Genomic DNA, 21,172 nt, shown 5'->3' with positions numbered 1-21,172 from the left:
TGGATTGATTTTTTTTTTTTTGCTTTAGGGTTATTGTATAATTCATATATCATAAAATGCACCTAAAGTATACAATTCAATGGTTTTTAGTATATTGAGTTGTGCAACTATCATTAGAATCAATTTTAGACCATTTTTATCACCTCAAAGGAACTCCATACCCTTTGGCTATCATCCCCTATTCTCCCCTCACCAAGAAACCACTAATCTATTTTCTGTCTGTATATATTTGCCTATTCTGGACATTTCATATCAATGGAATCACATCTTACGTCGATCTTCTGTGACTGGTTTATTTTACTTAGCATAATGTTTTTAAGATTCATCCATGTTGTGGCATATTATTGCTGAATAATATTCCATTGTATGGATATACCATAATTTATCCATTCATCAGTTGGTAGACATTAGAGTTGCTTCTACCTTTTGGTTATAATGAATCATGCTACGAACATTCATGTACAAGGTTTTGTGTGGATGTACGTTCTCATTTCTCTTTGATATATACCTAGGAGTCGAATTGCTGAGTCAAAAGGTAATCCTGTGTTAAACTGTTTAACAATTCTATGTTTAACTTTTTAAGAAACTGCCAGACTGTTTTCCAAATTGGCTGAATCATTTTATATTACCACTAGCAGTGAATGAGGGTTCTGATTTCCCCACATCCTCGATAACACCTATTATTTTCTGACTTTTTATTATAACCGTCCTACTGAGTGTAAAGTGGTTATCTCTTTGTAGTTTTGATTTGCATTTCCCTGATGACTAGATTTTACTTTGAAAACATTTTATTCTGTCTCTGTCCCCTAAACAAGCTAGTTTTTCCAAAAAGGCCTTTTTCTACAAGTAGTCTATATCATCATTGAAAACCAACATAGTTCAAAACCAAAAGTTTATAATGGGAAATGTATCTACATAAATTGAATTAAGTTTCTCTTTATTTGATTCTTATTCTGGAAATACTGTTAGCAAATCTGGAGGATGGTTTTGAGATGAGCTTAATTAAATATAGACTTTGTAGCATACCCGCAATTCAATTTGGGGACCTCTGGAGAGCACCTCAGACAGTCTCCCTGCAAAACTGCTAAAACTGTGTTATAATGAGAAACCAACATAACCACAGAACAAGATAAAAGTAGACAAAGAAAAATGATCAGCTTTCAAATATGAGCCTAAAAGCAAATGTCACAAAGGCTCACATGAACTGCAAGGATCAATTTGCATTAGGGCTACTCTAATTTAGCTTGCTCAGGGCAAGGAGCTGCAGAAATTTATTGAATTATTCTCTCAAGTACTGTCAGAAAGAATGGATGCTATGTGTATGTGTATGTATATGTGTATATATCTTCTTCACAATCAAAAGCAAAATTCCAGGCATCCTACCTGTTTAATCATTTAAAAGTACCAGTCCTTCCCTGGGTTTTGTGTGGTAGGGTACAACTTAACCCTAGCTCTAAATTTTTCTGAGTATGAACAGGAATATCACCAAAGACTGAAATTCATATTATCATTGTGCATCTGAATACAAATGGACAATAGTTAGGAACTTCTGGTTAAGATGGTGAATTAGGTAAATGCTGTGCTCACCTCATCCCATAACCACATCAAAATTACAACTAAATTATAGAACCACCACCCCTGAGAACCACCTAAAGACTAGCAAAAGAGAACTCCTATTACTAAGGATATAAAGAAGTCACATCAAGACTGGTAGGAGGGGGTAGAGATGCAAAATGGGCTGGACCCACACTCAGGTGTAGCAGTTAAGAATTAGGGGTGGGGGGATATCTTGTACAGAGGACCCCACTGAGGACAAGGGATCCCAACACAATCCCGGACTCCCCAGCCCACAGCACCAGTGTTGGGAAGAGGAGTCCCTACAACAGCTAGCTGTGAAATCAGCAGAGACTCAGTCTGGGTGAGATGGAGGGATACAGGAGACCCAGGTGTCCACTTAAAGGGCCTGAGCACTGACTCACAAATACTCACTCTAAGCTCCAGAGAAGGAACGGAAGCTCTAAAAGCACCAAGGACATACAGAAGGAACTGAATTATCTGGCTTCAGGGTGAGGGCTTCAGAGGCAGTTCTCTCCAGAACCAAAGTGCTTTCAGGACCCACTGTTCTTTTGTTGAGCCCTCCCCCAACCCAGCCTGCAGATACTAACTCTGAGTCTCTATCAGAGATTGAGACTCTCACCCCACCCTGGTAATTCTCTGAGACCTACCCTACTCAATTCACATGCCAGGCTAATTCCTTCAGAGGCTAATCCACATAAATGTCCAGCCTGGACCTGTACTGCAGACTTTCCTAAATTCTCTCAGAGGTCCACAAACCTCAAATAAACAGTGGCTGGCCTTGGCACACTCTATATCTCTTGCTAAGTGCCTTCAAGCCCGGTACTAGTGGCAGTCAGACTTGGTTCAAACTCCCAGGTGCTTCCAAGCCAAATACAAGCAGCGGCTAACCTTGGCCTGCACCACAGACCTTCTCTAGAGGCCCCAAACCAACACACCTTGTGGCTGGCTTCAAACCACAACAAAACACCACTCAATTAGCACCACAACACATGCAAAGAGTAGACTCGGCAGGCACCAGAGGTGAGCCCCCACACAACAGCTTATCTGCGAGAGACAGGCCAGTGCTCACAGCCAGTTAACCTGAGGGTCAGCCCACCTACTGATGTTCCAATAGCAATCGAGGCTCAACTACAACAGGAAACCACGCACAACCCACACAAGGGATACCCCTGGAGCACTCACCTCAGGTGAACAGGTAGATTGCACTTCTGGGCCTCACAAAATATCTACTACATAAGGCCATTCGGCCAAGATTAGCGCATCTACCTAGTATATAGAAACAAACACAGGGAGGCATCCAAAATGAGGAGGCAAAGAAACATGTCCCAAATGAAAGAACAGGATAAAACTCTACAAAAAGAACTAAACAAAATGGAGGCAAGCAATCTACCAGATGCAAAGTTCAAAACACTGGTTATAAGGATGCGCAAGGAATTTAGGGAAGAAAAATGAACTCAGTGAGAACTTCGACAAAGAGATAGTAAGCATAAAAAAGGACATAGGAACCATAAAAAAGAACCGGATAGAAATAAAGAATACAATCACTGAAATGAAGAATACACTAGAAGGAATCAACAGTAGATTAGATGAAGCAGAAGATCACATTGTGATTTAGAAGACAAGGTAGCAGAAAACACCCAATCAGGACAGCGACAAGAAAAAAGAATAAAAAGAAAATGAGGATAGTTTAAAGGACCTTTGGGACAGCAGCAAGCGTAACAACATTCCCATCATAGGGGTACTCAAAGGAGAAGAGAGAAAGCAAGGGGCTGAAAACCTATTTGAAGAAATAGTGATGAAAATCTTCACTAACCTGGTGAAGCAAATAGACATATGCATAGTTCCAAATGAGATGAACCCAAGGGAGCCCACACCAAGACACATCACAAATAAAAGGCCAAAAGTTAAAGACGAAGAGAGAATCTTAAAAGTATCAACAGAAAAGCATTTGGTTACCTACAAAGGAGCTCCCATAAGACTGTCAGCTGATATCTCAACAGGAATTTTGCAGGCTGAAGAAATTGGCACAAAATACACAAAGTGATGAAAAGCAAGGACTTACAACCAAAATTACTCTACCCAGCAAGGCTATCATTTAGAATCGAAAAATGAGATAGTTTCCCAAACAAGAAAAAGCTGAAGGAGCTCATCACCTCCAAACCAGTATTATAAGAAATGTTAAAAGGGCTTCTTTAAAAAGAAAAAAAGAAAAAAATCAAAAATATGAATAAAAAAATATCACAAAGGAAAAAATCTCACTGACAAAGGGAAACAAATAAAAGCAGTGGATCAAACAATACTAAAGCTAGTACAAAGGTCAAAAGGCAAAAGTAGAAAGAGATGTGTAATTATAACAGTAAGTTAAGAGATACACACAAACACACACACAAAAGAATTAAAAAAATGACAAAAACATAAACATGAAGGGTAAGTAATAAGGATAGTGATTTTAGAATGTGTTCAAACTTAAGCGACCATCAACTTAAAATAGACTGCTATAAACATAGCTTAGTATATATGAAGCACATAGTAACCACAAACCAAAAATCTACAAGAGCTATAAAAGAAATAAAGAAAAAGGAATCCAAACAGAACATTACAGGAAGTCATCAACATACAAGAGAAAAAAGCAAGAGAATAGGAAAGGAACAGAGAACTACAAAAACAATCAGAAAATAAATAATAAAATGGCAATAACCATATACCTATCAATAATTACTTTAGGATTAAATGCTCCAGTCAAAAGATGAATAGATAAAGAAGATGTAGTACATGTAGGCACTGGAATATTGCTCAGCCTTAAAAAAGAATGAAATCTTACCATTTGGTAGAACATAGATGGACTTAGAGGGTATTAAGCTAAGTGAAATAAATCAGAGAAAGACAAATAACATACAAGTTCACTTGTAGAATCTAAAAAACAAAATAAAAGAACAAACAAAACAGAAACAAACTCATAGATACAGAGAACAAGCTGATGGTGGCCAAACGGGAGGGGCATTGGGAGGCTGGGTGAAAAAGGTAAAGAGATTAAGAAGTTCAAATTGGCAGTTACAAAACAGTCATGGAGACGTAAAGTACAGTTTAGGGAATATAGTCAATCACATTGTAATAACTGTATATGGAGTCAGGTGAGTGAAATGCTTATCGGGGAGATCACTTTGTAAGTTACATAAATATCCAACCACTTTGCTGAACACCTGAAACTAATATCAAATGTCAACTGTAACTAAAATATTAAAAACTAAAAATACAAACAAATGGACAATGGCCAGACTATATATGACACTAGTACTCTGACTCATTATCTCTGCAGCAACCAGTCTTGGAAACCAAACTACAATCCCTGCAGCAATAGGCCCAAACTGGTTAGGACTTGATTAGTAACTGCTGGTGTCCCTAATGTTGTCCCCACTTCCAACTCAGGACAACCAAAGAAAGCCAAATATGCTTCCCTAACCAATCACAGAGCTTGCCCGCTAGATTCTAGTCGGTCTGCTTCAGCTTCCTCAGAACAACATCCTCCAGAGCACCCCTGAAGTCTTCCCCTTTTCTCACTATGCAACTTTCCAACTCTTTCCTGCCTTTTAGTCTCTGCCAAATGCACGTGCTGGTGGTTGACTCCCTTGTTATAGCTACTTCTGCATAAATAGCTTTTGCTTATTCTTGTTTGGGTTGTTTTCATCTATTTCTACATATAGCTAAACTGCATTTTTAATTTTTATACATAAATGCATCAGAATGATAAGGCAAGCAGACTGTTTTTCCTAGGAGCTGGATGGTAACTCGACATCTAATAACGTATGATACCATCCCCCACTCCAATCCCTACAATAACTGCAGTTGTGGCAAGAGGATAAAAAACACAGGTTATAAAATGTATATAGTTTATCTCTAGTCTTTTTGATAACCATTGATTATCTTTCTTTTCTGTAAAATTACATATCTGTACTGGATAACAACTACACACATCTATATCACATTTAACTACAAAACAGTATTTTTTTTGTATTTCCTAACTTAACAGATCATAACTTTTTGAAGAAGGAATAATTAGTTTAATATATTTATTAGGCAATTTCTTAACTGATTCAAGATAACTATCATCTGGACCTACTAGTTTAGATTTATTGTAATTGTCAATATATTCCATTACATTATTTTGTTTCTTGCAGAGACTGATAATTCAATTTTTAACCCTTACTAAGCTGAACTTTTAAAACTTTAATATTCTCTAGGATATTGTGATTTTTACAAGTAGAGAATACATTCTTTTTTCTTTTTTTCTCCTTTTCCTGTTTTCTTCCTCTCTTCCCCAACTTTTTACAAATGAATTTGAGATTTAAGGGATTTTTTTTGACCTGTGTTGTTCTCTCCTGTAGCCCCAGCACCTAAATAAAGCCTGGCATGATAAAGTAAATGCGCAATAAATATGTTAAAGAAACTGTATTTTATGAAGAAATAAAGATATTATTGAAAGTTATAAAATAAAATGAGAAACTACCACACACCTTTCAAACGGCCAAAATCTGGAACATCGACAACATCGAATGCTGGCAAAAATGTGGAGCAACAGGTCTTCTCTCTCTCTCTCTCATTCACTGATTATGGAGATGAAAAATGGTGCAGCCACTTTGGAAGACAGTTTGGTGGTTTCTCACAAAGTTAAAGATACTCTTACCATATAATTAAATAATCATGCTCCTTGGCGCTTACCCAAAGGAGTTGAAAACATGTTCATACAAAACTTGCACATGGATGTTTATAGCAGCTTTATTCATAATTGCCAAAATTTGGAAGCAACTAAGATGCTCTTCAGTAGATTAATGAATAAACTGTGGTATATCCAGGCAATGGAACGTAATTCAGCAGTAAAGAGAAATGAGCTATCAAACTATGAAAAGACATGGAGGAAATGAAAATGCATATTAGTAAGTGAAAAGTCAATCTAAAAAGGCTACCCACTGTATAAATCTAACTATATGACATGCTAGAAAAGGCAAAACGATGGAGACAGTAAAAAAAAAATCAGTTGTTGCCAAGAGCTGGGCAGTGGGGAGGGATGAACAGGCAGAGCGAAGAGGAGTTTTAGGGCAGTGCCGCCACTCAGTATGATACTATAATAGTGCATACATGTCATTATACTTTTGTCCAAGCCCATAGAATGTACACCATAGAATGAACCCTGAGGTAAACTATGGACCTTGGGTGATCATGATGTGTCAATGTATGTTCATCATTTGCAACAAAGGTACCACTCTGTGGAGATGTAGATAGTGGGGTGGCTATGCAGCTGCGGGGACAGGGAGGATATATGAGAAATCTCTGTACCGTCTTCTTAATATTGTCACAAATCTCAAACAGCTCTAAAAAGTATTTTTAAAAAAGTTGTAAAAGAACATTACATCTCTTTATTTTTAATTCCCCAATCAGGTATAAGTGGTCAGGGTAAAAAGTCTAATAGTTGAATTTCCTGTCTCTTTATCTGAAACCAAACCAAGAGCAAATGACTCTATTAAAGCAGGGAGCATCCGAACCAAAGCTTTGCTGCCGTGGAAGAGGGGTTCTACTCAGGTTAGTATGAGTAGGCAGAAAGCCAAGTCAAGCAGTCACCATTTTAACCCCACCCCTAAATTCACTAGTGTGGTACCAACCCATATTTAAGCTCCTCTAAGCCGTATCTGGAAAAAAAATTACAACAAATAATGGTATCTCCCTCATAGCTTTGCTCTTAATATAATGAGATGTATGCAAGATATAGTTCACTTTAGCCACGAACAATAAAAATCTATAAATATTTTAAATTGGGGTCACTGTCTCAGAATTCCACAGCCCTTTTAGTCAACATTTACTATATCTCTGCATGGGTATAGAAGACATTAGAGCACTAGAGAGAGGTAAGAACAGGCCTTATCCTTGGGATATTTACATTCCTCATGAAAAAACTGAAGGGCACTTACAAAGTAACCTGAAAATGAATGTAAATGATCCTCTTTATAAAGAGGGAGACAGCAATGTATATTTCCCTGGTAGCAGAGAATAAGAGACAGAGACCTTTCATATCAGTAAATAGCAATGTATACTTCCCTGGTAGCAAAGAATAAGAGAAAGAGATCTTTCATTTCAGTAGCCTTGGCACTGACATTTTTAATAATGGCATAGAGTTCCCTCTCTCTGCCCTCAATAGTAAGTACCCCATGTACACCTGACCCAGGTTGGTTGGGAGGTGGCTGGGAAGGCTTTTACCAAACACCAAACTTTTGTTCGGTGCTCAGACACTAGACTAAGCACCGGGGTCACAGACATAAAACAGAGGAATTCACCGTCTAACCCTAAGGTAAACTATGGACTTTGAGTGATCATGATGTGTCAATGCATTTTTATCACTTTATGCCAATGTATGTTCCTCATGTCTGATGAGGAAAACAAAAGTTCTGATAAATGCTATGATAACACAAAGGAGCTCTGGAGAGCGACATAACCAGCTTGGGAGTAGGGGAAGGTGATCACCTCCAGCATCCACTGAGCTGAGCCTTCAACAGGAGGGAGGCAGTGGGTAGAGGAGAGAATGACAATCTGAGGGAGAAAGTAACATTGGCATATTCCAGGAGGGCTGGAGCAAAGGCAGCATGAAGGGGGTGGTGGCTCAATTTTAGCTCTGTCAAAAGCTAATAACTATATTTGAAGTTCCCTATATTTGAAGAGCTAATATAGTTATTAGCTATGTCAAAAGCTAATAACTATATTTGATATCACCTGAAAATGTAAAGAAAGTTGAGAGCTGTAAAAAAATGTGTATGACAACCAATTAATTCAGCAATTAACATTTTTAACTAATGAGAGACACTCTCAGATTTGTACTTCAGTATGATAATCCATATCATTACTAGACTTATTGAGGTGATGATTTTATGTTATATAAATGTCTAATCACTGTTATACACCTAAAACTAATATAATATTATGTCAACCATAATTTTAAAAAATTTATTTAAAAATAAAAATAAATTTTAAAGTTTAAATTTTAAAAGTTTAAAATAAATTTTAAAATAGGTAACTTTTTTCCTCTAACTTCATCATTATTAAAGTATTTATTTTAAATATATTTAAAATTATTTTCAAATATATTTACTCAGCTTTTTTCAGGTGACACCTAAATGAGCTTCAAGCCATTAGTATTTACCAAAAAGCATAAAAACATTCGAGAAATAAAATTACATCCAGTTATAAGATTAAGAAGTTCTGGGGATCTAATGTACAGCATAGTGATCATAGTTAATAATATTGTATTATATACTTGAAAGTTGCTATGAAAGTAAATCTTAAACGTTTTCACCCAACACACAAAAGAAATTATGTGACAGGATGGAAGTGTTAGCTAATTTTATGGTAGTAATCATTTTGCAATATATAAGTATATCAAGTGAGCACTTCGTACACCTAAATTTACACAATGTTACATGTTAATTGAATTTGAAAAGAGTTGGGGGAAAAAGAAAATTCTTTTTCTTCCTTATTTCAAATGAGTACTATGTCTTGAACACATATTTCCCTCTTCTGGATATCAACGCAAAAATATATCTTTGCCACCCTAGCACATAAAACTTTGTTATATTGTTTACTTTCTGCATGTAGTTACATACCACTTAACCATAAAGGGATGCATGTTTCACCCAAAAGGCCAATATCCTCTGACCCTAAACACCTAACATATGTGTGTATATATATGTATGTATATATGTATATATATATATACACACATACAAACATGCATATCTTCTCATTCATCATATCGTGTTCATGTTATCACGATTCATTGCCTATCAAGTGATAATCATTATTAATTCAGCAATTTAAATACTTGCTGCATCTTCTATCATGCACAAGACACTCTGCCGAAGGAGGTAGAGAGCCGAGTAAAACAATTCTGTTCTTAAAGAACTTCCCAATGGTGGGAGACAGGTAAAGAATTTAATACAAATAAGATATGCCAGAAACACCATAGAAAAGTATAAATAAAGACAAGATTCAAATAAGGTTAACATTTCATCTTGTTAGAGTGATCAGAAAATGATTCATGGAAAGAAACTAAAGATTAGCTGAATTTGATGGGAGTTAGAATGGAAAGAAAGACAGGAAGTGAAAGAAAGCACAGGGGAGGCTGAGAAAACTATAAGGAGTCTGGTTTGGCTGGAACAAAGTGCACAGGATGGAATGACAGGCAAGATTGCTAGAAAGTTAGGACCATTAGGAGATCCTAAATTCTGCTACATTTTTAATAGGAAGTTATGTAACTGGAGCCACATTTTAGTACAAATAATCTGGCAATGGATATTCAGGACAGATTCAGATGGGTAGAAAGTAGAAGCAAAGAGACCTGTTAGAAGGCATTCACAGAATCTAGGCAGGATGTGATTAAGACCTGACCCAGGCGCCCGCTTTCTGCAGAAATGAGAATGCCAAAGAGAAATAGTTAGTAGTGCACCACCACCATTCATAACCAGCACTCACCTCCACATTTCTACTGCTCCTCCCACTCCTCTGGCTCCACAGTCCGTGGTGAGGAGCTAGGAGGGCAGAGCTGCTGGGCAAGTACATAGTGATGGCTAAGGCACAGACCCAGCTGCCAACAAGGTGTTCTGTTAAAAGTCATCCCAGAAAAGTGGACTCTTGCAAGCCAGCTAAAATATTTTAAGTAGCAACTCTGAGTAAAAACTATTACCAAAATTTATTCTATCTATACTTTAAAAATTAAGTCAAGGAACATTTCCCCTATCTGGCAGTGTCGCAATACATCAACGTCAGATATTTAAAAGTTTAATTTACTTTTTTGAATAGCCACAATCACCATACATGAGTCTTTGGTGCCCCCTTGTGGAATATTTAGTGTGAACTTTGAAGTATTTACCCTCCACACAGAAACAATAACGGGTATTTCTATCTTTTAAGACATTTAAAGCATTTTCTACATATGTTACACTATTTTTGAGAGACACAATTTAAAATAAAGCCATGTAAATAACTTAATACAAACAAGGAACAGAAATTAAATGTTGAAAATGTTCAGTAAATTATTTCATCATAAGTTTATGACAATTTTGCGGTCATAAATTAAGCAAAGGTAATGGAAAAACAGCTTTACACAGTGCTAATTATCAAAAATGTTTTCTCAACAGCAAACATAGACCTGGGTCAGGTCTTAGATTCTTGCTAAGGAATCCATAATGACTTTATTAAGTATTTAAATAGCTGGAATAAATTTAAAAATCCATTTTTGCGCTCATAGATATGCTAGTATAAAGCGATCAGATAACGCTTAAATTGTTGTTTCTCTTTATATTACTTATCACAAGTTCCTCATCATCTTTTCCCAAGCAATGGGGTCAGAAATAGGATAAACCTGTCCTTCCTGAAAACAAAGTCAAATACAAAGAATATTGCTGCCTATTAGCGAACAAGGCTGTCAAAGGGACAGACCATAGGAGGAAAGATAGAAAGGTTCTTATTCTAAGTCAGTGGAATGTAAAGCATTTATTGATTTTCTCCAGAATTAACACTCATTCTTTTCCTTATGTTTTTATTTAGAAGCAAAACAAAATACAAAAATAAAGTACCAAATTTAATCTCCCTCGTTCTGCTATCTTCTTGAGGACACAGAGTAGACCAACAATAAATGTTTGGTGAACTTTTTCTTATTATTTTTTCTCACCATAATCAAAACCTGTAAGAATGTAGTAATTACTGGAATGTGGTAATATTTATTCCTGTTTTCACATCTAGTCTTTAGATTACAAATACTTTGGGACTGGAACAGTGGTCTTTCTCTTGAATTGAGCTCTCAGATAATAGTGTATTCATGTAATTCATTTAGTTTTTCAAATGATGGAGTTGTTTAAGCCACTCATGAACTAAGGAACTACTCTATTCAGGCAAAATTGTTCTAAATTAGAATTATTTTTTTCTTGGTATACCAATGATATTTCTTAAGTGGCAAACAATTTTCCATTAAGACATGCTAATTATATGCATACTGAATTTATTAACAGGGGTTCTGCAAAGAGTTTTGTCATGTATAAGTGGCAGATTACCTCTTCTAGAATCCTGGCTCTCCCTACTTGCTGTCTGTGTGATTTAACCTGATTAGATTTAACCTGATTCTTGGTTTTCTGATCTATAAAAGGAATAAGATAATAACTGCCTTATAGAGTTACTGTGAAGATAAATGGGTTAACACATGTAAAGGATTTAGAACAGTGCCTATATATAGGAAATGCTCAATTCATAGTTGGATAAATTCAGACATCTTTTACAAGCAAGTTAAAGGTTTACTTTACAGTTTCTTTCGGTATAAGCTATTGATATTAAGGTCATATGTTCTATCCCCACAAATACTATTTCATTTTATTCTATTCACGTGTAGCCAAATGTGTACTAACACATATTGGTGTACCACATAGAGTTTCAAGAGTGATTTCACAACACATCATCTCTTTTAATTTTTCTTATTTATAGATAAAAAGAATAGGCTCAGAATCAATAAGTGACTTGCATAAGAGCACAGTTAGTACATAGTTCAGGATAACAACTAGACTCCTAGCCTAGCACTCCTTCCATTAAGCTCTAACAAGCTGTAAGAAAAATCAGCTAAAAGAATGAGTAAACCAAACAAATCCACTGATTAAATGTTAAAAACAATTTAAGAAATCATTTAGATTCCACTTTTTTGTTTAATGAAGCATTTCACTGAAATCAAACACTAAGAAATTAACAAATTATTAGGATAGAAGTATAATGGTTTATTAGAATAGAAATTACTAATAGCACTAAAAAAATCTACTCATTCAATAAATATTTATTCAGTACCTTTTACTCGCATGGCACTAGGCTAGGTACTAGGGATGCAATAGCATTTAAATTAAACATGATATAGTTCAGGACTTCACAGACTTTATACTTTATGGAGAAAGAAAATTAAATAAGCAATTTAAAGAAAGTGAACTAAGTGCCATGACAGTGGAAGAACAGGATGCTATGGGAGCATATAGCGAGGGTAACTACTCCAATCAGTTACAATAATACATAATGATTTACAATAATTAGGATAATGTTGATTGTTTCCTGGACAGCTGGAGCCTTTGTTTAATAAAGTTGTTCATGAATACTGTATGATTTTCTTCTAGTTAACCTACTTACCTCTTGACCCTATCATAAATATAAAACCTATCTTTTGAATTCTTAACTCTAATCATTTTTCCTCAGAAAGTTTTATTATAAAATCATTAAAATATGTGTTTTCAGTCCTTATACTATTTCACTCATAACTAATTGATCATAGTGCTCAAATTTTAATTAAGTCAAAATATAAAATTTTGAATTTCCATTGTTAACAGTACCTAGGGAGGAACACATTCAAATTATTGACTTATAAAATTAATGTTGTAAAAATCTACTTTTTCACCACCAGAGTGAAATAAAATATTACATTCTAATAGACTGGGTAAGCACAGATGACAAACGTGACCACACAGGAAAGGCAGTGTGATTGTAAAGCATAAGACAATAACAAAGTGCCTCGTAATGGACTGGAAATAGGACTCCAGATTCCTGCAGGGCACTACTGATAATTTCATGTATCAAGAGGTAAAAGAAACACTTGCCTTTCCTTTTCCATTATTCTGTAAAAAAATATAAAAACTCATAAGATAATGGGAAATGTAAACATTTAAAATTACATAGACAATCTTGCTTTTTATTTTAAAAAAATCATTGAACTGGATCTGTGATTTTTAAGACCTAAAAAGCCACTTTTGGAATGGCATTTAGGCAATGCAGGTATCAAGAGCATAAAATAGCAAAAATGTACATATGACTTGGGAAGATATGATTTGATCAGAGCCAGAGGAAGAGAGGCCACAAGATTAAGTACCTAGTTTGGATTAAATCGGAGTTGATTTAATAAATTACGAGAATCAAGACTGGGAATAATTCCTAAAAACAAAGAAACTTCTCTAATGGAGGAAAAAAGTAAAGCCTCAGTTGAACAACATTAATAAGTATATTAATCCTGATGTAGAAAATAATTCAGGAAATTAAATAGATATTGAAAACTAAACTTGGTTAGAATTAAATAAATCAGAATGTGTGATGTAAAATTTATGGACCGTGTAACATATTAAATACAACTAACAATTTATTCATATTTATATTTAGCTTTCAAAATTCTTTAATTAGAAAGGATATAGATAAAAATTTAATATTTAGCAGTTAATCAAAAATTTTTAGTGAATTAAACTACAAAATTTAGAGATTTTCCAAATATATTTATATCTAATTCATACTTTAAAATTATCTAATCACACTTTTAAAAATGTGTAAAAGCTACATTTTAAATATGTGTGTGTAGTATATACACAGACATATACATACATCAGTTATCTAGATACAATTATGAAACTATCTTCAAATTTTCCCCTGGGTTTAATAATTTGTTCAACAATAGAGCTTATCTCTCTTTCTTGCTGCTGTTCTATAAATGAAACATGTAACCTCAAATAATTTTTGAAAAGAGGTACATTATAAGCAATTTAACAAAGTTTCTTATTTAAAAAAAAAAAAACGAAAAAACCTATCTTTTCCAAGCAGCTCACGATTGTCACAATATTTACACCCAGGCTAGAATAAACAAATGAAATCTGTGACTATAGCTCTAGAATTTTAAAAAGTACTTATATGAAGTATGTGACTTATAAGAGTTTATTGACTAAGATTCCCATTATGAATAACCACATATGTCTAATAATTTGCTTTTTATATCTTCTCAGTTATCAATATTAAGTAAATTTTATTTAACCAGAAGTCTGCCAAATATGACTCTCACCAATTCATGAGAAAGATTGAAATTATAAATTCAATAGAACTTCTGAAAACATTTTATTTAGATTTCATTTTAAATACTCATTTTCTAAATCTATAAGACCATCTATTTCAAGTTAAAAAGTTTTACTATTTGGAAAACTATTATTTAATAGTGATTGAAGAACATTTCAACACATAGTGATGAAATGCACAATTTTTAAATATTACATGAAACAGTTAAATACATATATATGGTAACATTGAAAATTCTTTATTTAAAATACTAAGTTATTAAAACTGGTAAAAGTGACATAGTAAAATAAAATTTCTTCAAAAACTCACTACTTGAAAGAAAACATACAATGACATGGATTATAATATATACAAAATAGGAAATAAATCATCATCTGTCATTAATGGGAAAATTTGTATGCTTTCAAAAAATTCATAATTTTAAGTCAGACAAAATGTTGCTTAGGGGAATGCTTCTTTTATAAGTCTCTTTAAAGGCGTTTTAAATTCCGCTTACTCTGGGCACTTCCTGGAAGAGCATCTTTTCTATTTCTTGGATTTGCTGTTCCTCTACTACATTCTTCAGACCCATGATAAGCACACAAACATAACACACAAAAGTCAAAACCACAGGTTCTGCGGCTACATAGTCCCCTTTTCTTATATGGCTGGTACTTAGCAGGGGATTGGCACCTTGGGCAAGGTTTTAATGCTTCATCGATAAAAAGTGTTTTGGCAACCTGCAGTGAAAGCATATACACTAAATCTTCCAGTTTCATATAGAGAATCGCTTATTTCAAACTCTGTAAATATTTATTTCTAATAACTTATGATAAATACTCACCTTAACATATTCTTCCTGTTTACTATGTGAGTGAGTAACTGAAGAGCTTGCTATAGGTGTCAAAACTTCTCCCCAAGGAGAAAATGTTGAAACTTGTTCTTTCTGAGAACCTGGTATCCTAGCCTGAGCTTGTACAGATCTTAAAGCGGATCGATTTAAAAGATGGAGCCGAGTGGCAGCATCCTGAACATTTAAAATAGCCCCCTGTGGTAAAAGACAAGAGGGGTCAGTACTGTAATATCAAAAGTTCCAAGACAGCTTTCTGATGCACATGTATTTAAATGTTTGGAAGTGATTTCATATCACTAGAATTTTTTTCCTAAACCTTTCTTCTTTAGAACTTTTTTCCTCTTAGCTAACACTTAGAAGTCAAAGAAATAAATATAAAAATTCAAAACAATAAATGTTAGCTTTAAGTTTTCATGATTGGTTATTTTTCTGTTTAAGGCATGGGTTGGCAGCATTCTTCTAAAAAGAGCCAGATAGTATACATTTTACACTTCTCAGGGCAGATAGTCACAGCTACTCTACTGCCATTTTAACAATGAGATATGAAAATGAGAGAGCAGGACTGAGTTTCAAGAAAACTTAACTTAAAAACACAGGTGAAAGACAGGATTTGGCCCATAGACCAGAGTTTGCCAACCCCTGTTTTAAGTCAAGGTCTAAGAAGAGGTGGTCCTTTTTAAAGTTTGCTATGGGATATCTTGAAGTTCTTTGAAGGTTTCTTACTTTGCCATATGTTAAAAGAATAATGAGCCTGGTTAGACCATGACAACCAATTTGTCTGGCTGTTTTTGCAATTCTTATAAATACTTGATTCATTTTACCTTTACGTTTTAAACAGCTTTGATATTTTAAATGGAGAAGTAGATATCGCTTTTATCTGAACTGGATTTCCATATCAAATATTCATCAAAAAAATATTTTCAATGAGTAATCATTATAGCCTTCTACTTTGTTAAAGTTGGTGATAAAAAAAAGTAAGTTTTTTTTTTTAAAAAAAACAAACTGGCATTCTTAACCACTTATCAAAATAAAATGTAAGTGGGTGAATTTCCTCATGTGTCCAACTATAATTGTGCTTCCTCTCCCTTGATAGTCTCCCTTAGCCACAGTTGCTTCCTAATAGTGGGGAGACCTAAAATATGAAAAATTTTAGTAGGATAAATATAGGAAATGAGGTTAGCTGGTCATGAAAAATTACATGATTAACAATTTAACAATATATGCATATGTGTAATGGATGAATACTGGTTTTCAGAAATTAGTTGACAAATTTCAAGGACTCAATACATCTCTATATTACATTCGTATAAATGATTTGCAGCCTGGGCCACAAGCACATGACACAAGAGCACACTAAAATTTCAATGGATTTTGATACAGTTGGTAAACAGTGATTGTGCATGCACCAAAAAAATGAACAGAGATATTTTGTTGAAGCAAATTTCAGCCACAGAAGAAACATTCATTTATTTGACAAATATTTACAGAACACCCAAAGGTGCCAAGTGAAAAAACAATTTAATCCTTGTTCTCCTGGAGCTTAAAATGTGTGCTACTATCTTTGAACGATATAAGGCAAAGCAGTTAGTGACGGCAAAAATTTCTGAAATATAGTTATCTTCATGTTGCCAGAAACATTTAAATGTGAGAGCAGAGTCACCTTATGGTTGGTCATTTCCATGATTACAGTAAATTTAGAAATTCAATGGAAAAGGTGTAGTATTCCAATTTTAATGCTCATTTCTCACTGCTATAAAGCAAACATAAAATTGAGATCCTATTACATGTAGCTGGTCTGTGCCTTCAAAATTTCACACTAAAGAGCTTTCAGTGACGCTATACAAGTACGAGGAAAACCGTCTAACAACTTTGTTTTATAACTTTTGTTTTAGCTGATGATACATTAGGATAGTCCAAGTAGAAAGCAACCAGTCCATATCAGAATGAGAGGGCCAGGGGCACCAGGAAGGATGTCTCTGAAGATAAAGAGGAACGGGTAGAATAACTGATTTGTTTGGACTTACAGAGATTTCCAGTTCTGGTGGATAAAGGAGATGAATCAGGGGTCTGTATAGAGAAACACTAAGCAAAAAAGAAAGAAACTGGGAAATTATTAACTCTAGGGGGAAAAAGCTCTATAAAAAAAAAAGGTGTAATCATACGTACCATATATCACAGCTGCCAAAAAGTCATGATAATCTCAATACAGTCTTCATAATGTCAGCACCTAATTCTGATTCACTCCCAAATGATGGTGATTCATTAAGATAGGAGAAAGGGAGAAAGGCATTCAGAGAGAGGTGGATAGGCAGGTAGTGGTAGTAGTGGTGAGAGGTTAAAAAACAATTTCTCTATAGAAAATAATGCCAAGAAATAGAAGTAAATGCATGCTATTTAGAAATGTGGATGTAAACTTCAGAAGGAACAGCTTAAGAGTTTAAAGTAATTGCTTCGATGGGGCAAGAATCAAGAGTAGGAAGAGATAGGGCAAAAGAATGTGTTTTGTTACAAGCCTCATCATTCAATTTGGCTTTTTTAGCCATGTATATGTTTTACTTTGGAAAAAAATAAATAAAAAGCAAGCCAAAATAAGAAAAAAAAGTTTAAGTAAGGAAAAAAGTATAGCACTTTAAGAAACTAAGATTTAAAAAAAGTGGTGGGTAGGCTATGAAAACAGAATATTTTATTTAGAATTACCTGAAGGGTTGCCAAATACAACCACAGGTTTCTTCCTTGTAGTATGTAAGGAGCACATAGAGCTAAAAGTTTAACATTAATAGATGCTGGCTTAAAAATTGTTTATTATGTCCTTCCCATGTAGGGCAGCACTCTAAAAAGATATATTAGGAAGGCAATTAATATCTTCACTATTATCAGCTCCCAGAGCCAGCAGCTGTAGCCATAAGTAGTCAGGATCTGTGAATCAGTCATAAGGCAACCAAATAGGTGAGAAAGTAAAACTTTTCTTCAGAGTAAAATAGAAATTTAACGCTTTAGTTAACAGCAGTCACTAATATTTCATTGTAATGAGAAACCTACGGAGCTGTATCTAGGTTTCATATTTGTTTATGTCACACTTCATCTCAATTATTATATTTAACCAAATTAGAAATTTACTTATGTTATTAAATCCTTATTACTAGAACAAGAATAAGGGGGTAAACTCTCAAGAGTGTCTTCTGGTATGGATGCCTAAGAAAGATCTAAAAGTTGAACATACAATAAATATGAGTGCCAGTCATCAGATGCCATTACACCAAGTAGCGTCTCTAGGAAGAATTAATCAGCTTCTGTAGAACTTGTAACTTCAAGGCTGCACCTCAGAGTTTCAAGGGAGTACATGTTTCTGATGCTATCCCAGTACTAATCTGCCATGCTCACTCACCTCCATGCCTTCATACATGCTATTCCCTCTGCTGAAACACTATTGCCTGCCTTCACCTGGCTAACTGCAAGTTCATCATTCAGGTTTCAGCTGAGATGCACTTCTTCTGAAAAGCCTGCCCTCGATTCTCAAGTATCAAACACTCCTTTTAAGTGTTTCAATAGAACTAACTCTGGGTTTCCCCTAACACATCTGTATTGTAATCACCTGTTTACCTGTATCACCCATAGGGTATGAGCTCCAAGAGAACACAGACCATGTCGGAAATGTTCACCATTGTAATCTAAGCAACTGGCACATAATACCCACTCAAAATACTAAATGGAGAATGCTATAAAGATATCTAACTTTGAATAGGATTCAGCATATCACTGGTATTCAAATACTGCCAACAGCACATATTCTTAAACAACAACAAACCCAACAAGATGTTCTTGATGCTAGGTAGAGTTTGGGAAAAGTAAAGACTTTTATGAGGGAATGTTTGCTAAATGGAAAAGGTTAAAAGATAGCAAGAAAACCAAATTAGGTTGTCCGGCAATAAGGGGTTATTTATATTTAGAATCCATTCTGGAAAAGTATGATATACATTACCTCGGAATCTGTTTTCAATTGTGCGATATAAAATTTCCTCCTCCGATTTGCTTTTTTATCTTGAACAATAATTTCACGCCAATTTCTGCTCACTTTCCAAACACTATAACAAAAAGATCAGTCCTTATATTGTACATATTCCACAAGATCAACATTTTCAGCACATGCCAAAGAAAAACTTTAAAAAAGATTTTGGACAGTAAATTTAAACCTAAAAATTTACATTAAAAATATGACTTAAAAAATAAAAATTAAAATATTAAAATTAAAATATGATTTGATCTACATCGTTGTTTCATATTGTTTCACCACATGAAAGAAATCCTATGAAAGTATTAAATATGCCAGCATTATGCTGATAGATTATCTCGTAAATGGTTAAGGGAAAAACATAGTTTCATATAAAGCCAAATGAGTCCATAGGGAGACTGATTATGAGGATTTAACTTTAACTGTGACACTAAGATTGGAAATTTGGGGCACAACTTGCAGCAAATGATTATCATCTATAACACAAGAGGTTTTTATCAATTTCTCCTATCAATGTATTTAACAAATCTGTTATTTTGATTAAACAAACATGAGAACAATCGATCTTTCATTGGAAGTACTAAGCGCCAAATAATAAATATTATTATGAGTAGCACTACGAAGTTCCTATTTTATAAACCAAAGTTTATGAGAATGAAGCAGCTAAAGAAAAAAATCAATACATGTCTAATGATTGCTTATTTACCAATAACTTCGACTTTACTAATTAGTAAAGATAATCCTTCAACTGTTAACTTGGTCTTTTTTTATTACTCTAACAAATCAAAGGGAGTAAGATCAGACGGTTAAAAAAAGTCACTCAGGTACTACTTGAGTTGTCAGCACTACTATTCTCCCAGCTACCATGGCCTCTTCAGTTGCCATTGCTCTAAGCTGATCCATGTATCTTATATCAGGATGATGAAGAGGAATAGGCAGAACATCACTCATTAATGGGGAATAAATGAACTGTATATTTGGGTATTTGCCAAAGCTATTTCAACGGAACATAATCTCAAATTACCAAGAATAAACACTGCTAACATTATACATGCATTCTGCAGTACAAACACTATAAATTTGGAGGGCTGGGCGGGAGAGGTAATTATTGAAATATGACTCAATATCAACTGCTCCCACAAATGAGTACCAAAAAGTATCATCCAAGTTTTTATTTTAACTAGTCTATATTCAAATACTCCAGCATATAAAAAATAAAATTCCTGTATCTTAGCCATCTCTTAATCTTTTAAATGAATAATTTATCTCATTTGAACATTTTTAAAAGGCATACATACATAGGTGCACTAATCTGTTTATTATCCTACTTGGGTTAGACCAAATACATTTCTGATCAAGTCTTTTTGGAAAGGTTTTAAACCTTAAGAGTTTGTGGGAAACTACTGGATTAGATATTAGAAGACTTGATTACAAATCTGGATCTATTTTTATCTCCTTGAGTGACTATTGGCTGGTCACTTAACTTCTCTGGAGCTCAGTTTCCTCATCTGCATAATACATAACTGGACTAGATATCTCAGATTTCTAGCTATGAAATTCCACAATTCTCTATAATAGCCTCTAATTATTCATGGGAGAAAGGTGAAGAAGGTCTCTTTAGAAGTAGTAGCCATAAAAACAGCAAGGACTCAATGAATCAAACTCTAGACAAATTTCTTTTGAAAAAGAGGTTCACTAATTCTTCTGCATGTCTTCCCCAAACCACCACTTGGCAGAAATGCTGTTACACATGGCTTCCCTCCTTCCCAAGGGCCTTGATCTCTGACGGTCCTGCAACTCCCCAAAATTGCCCATATGAACAGTCTCACTTTAGTCTTTGTAACCCTAGTTCCCACCCCCAACAC

General features: G+C 34.6%; 1 protein-coding gene across 2 annotated transcripts in view; it reads right to left on the bottom strand.

Moving 5' to 3' along the window:
• Positions 1 to 21,172, bottom strand: part of RGS22 (regulator of G protein signaling 22) — a 174,898-nt gene that overhangs the window by 148,284 nt on the left and 5,442 nt on the right. Inside the window, exons 3-4 of one of the 2 annotated variants that reach the window (XM_039853590.1) lie at positions 19,278 to 19,380; positions 15,290 to 15,493 (exon numbers count right to left, since the gene is read on the bottom strand). In XM_039853590.1, coding sequence (XP_039709524.1) covers positions 15,290 to 15,493; positions 19,278 to 19,380 — 307 coding nt within the window. Of the gene's footprint in view, positions 1 to 10,089; positions 10,268 to 15,289; positions 15,494 to 19,277; positions 19,381 to 21,172 lie in introns of those variants that run through there. The other variant, XM_039853591.1, reaches the window with a different exon arrangement.

This window comes from Pteropus medius, unplaced genomic scaffold (genome assembly GCF_902729225.1).
Source record: "Pteropus medius unplaced genomic scaffold, Ma_sr-lr_union100, whole genome shotgun sequence".
Lineage (NCBI taxonomy): Eukaryota > Metazoa > Chordata > Mammalia > Chiroptera > Pteropodidae > Pteropus > Pteropus medius.
Note: the sequence above shows the minus strand (reverse complement) of the source record. Positions and strands in the feature narration are given on the sequence as shown.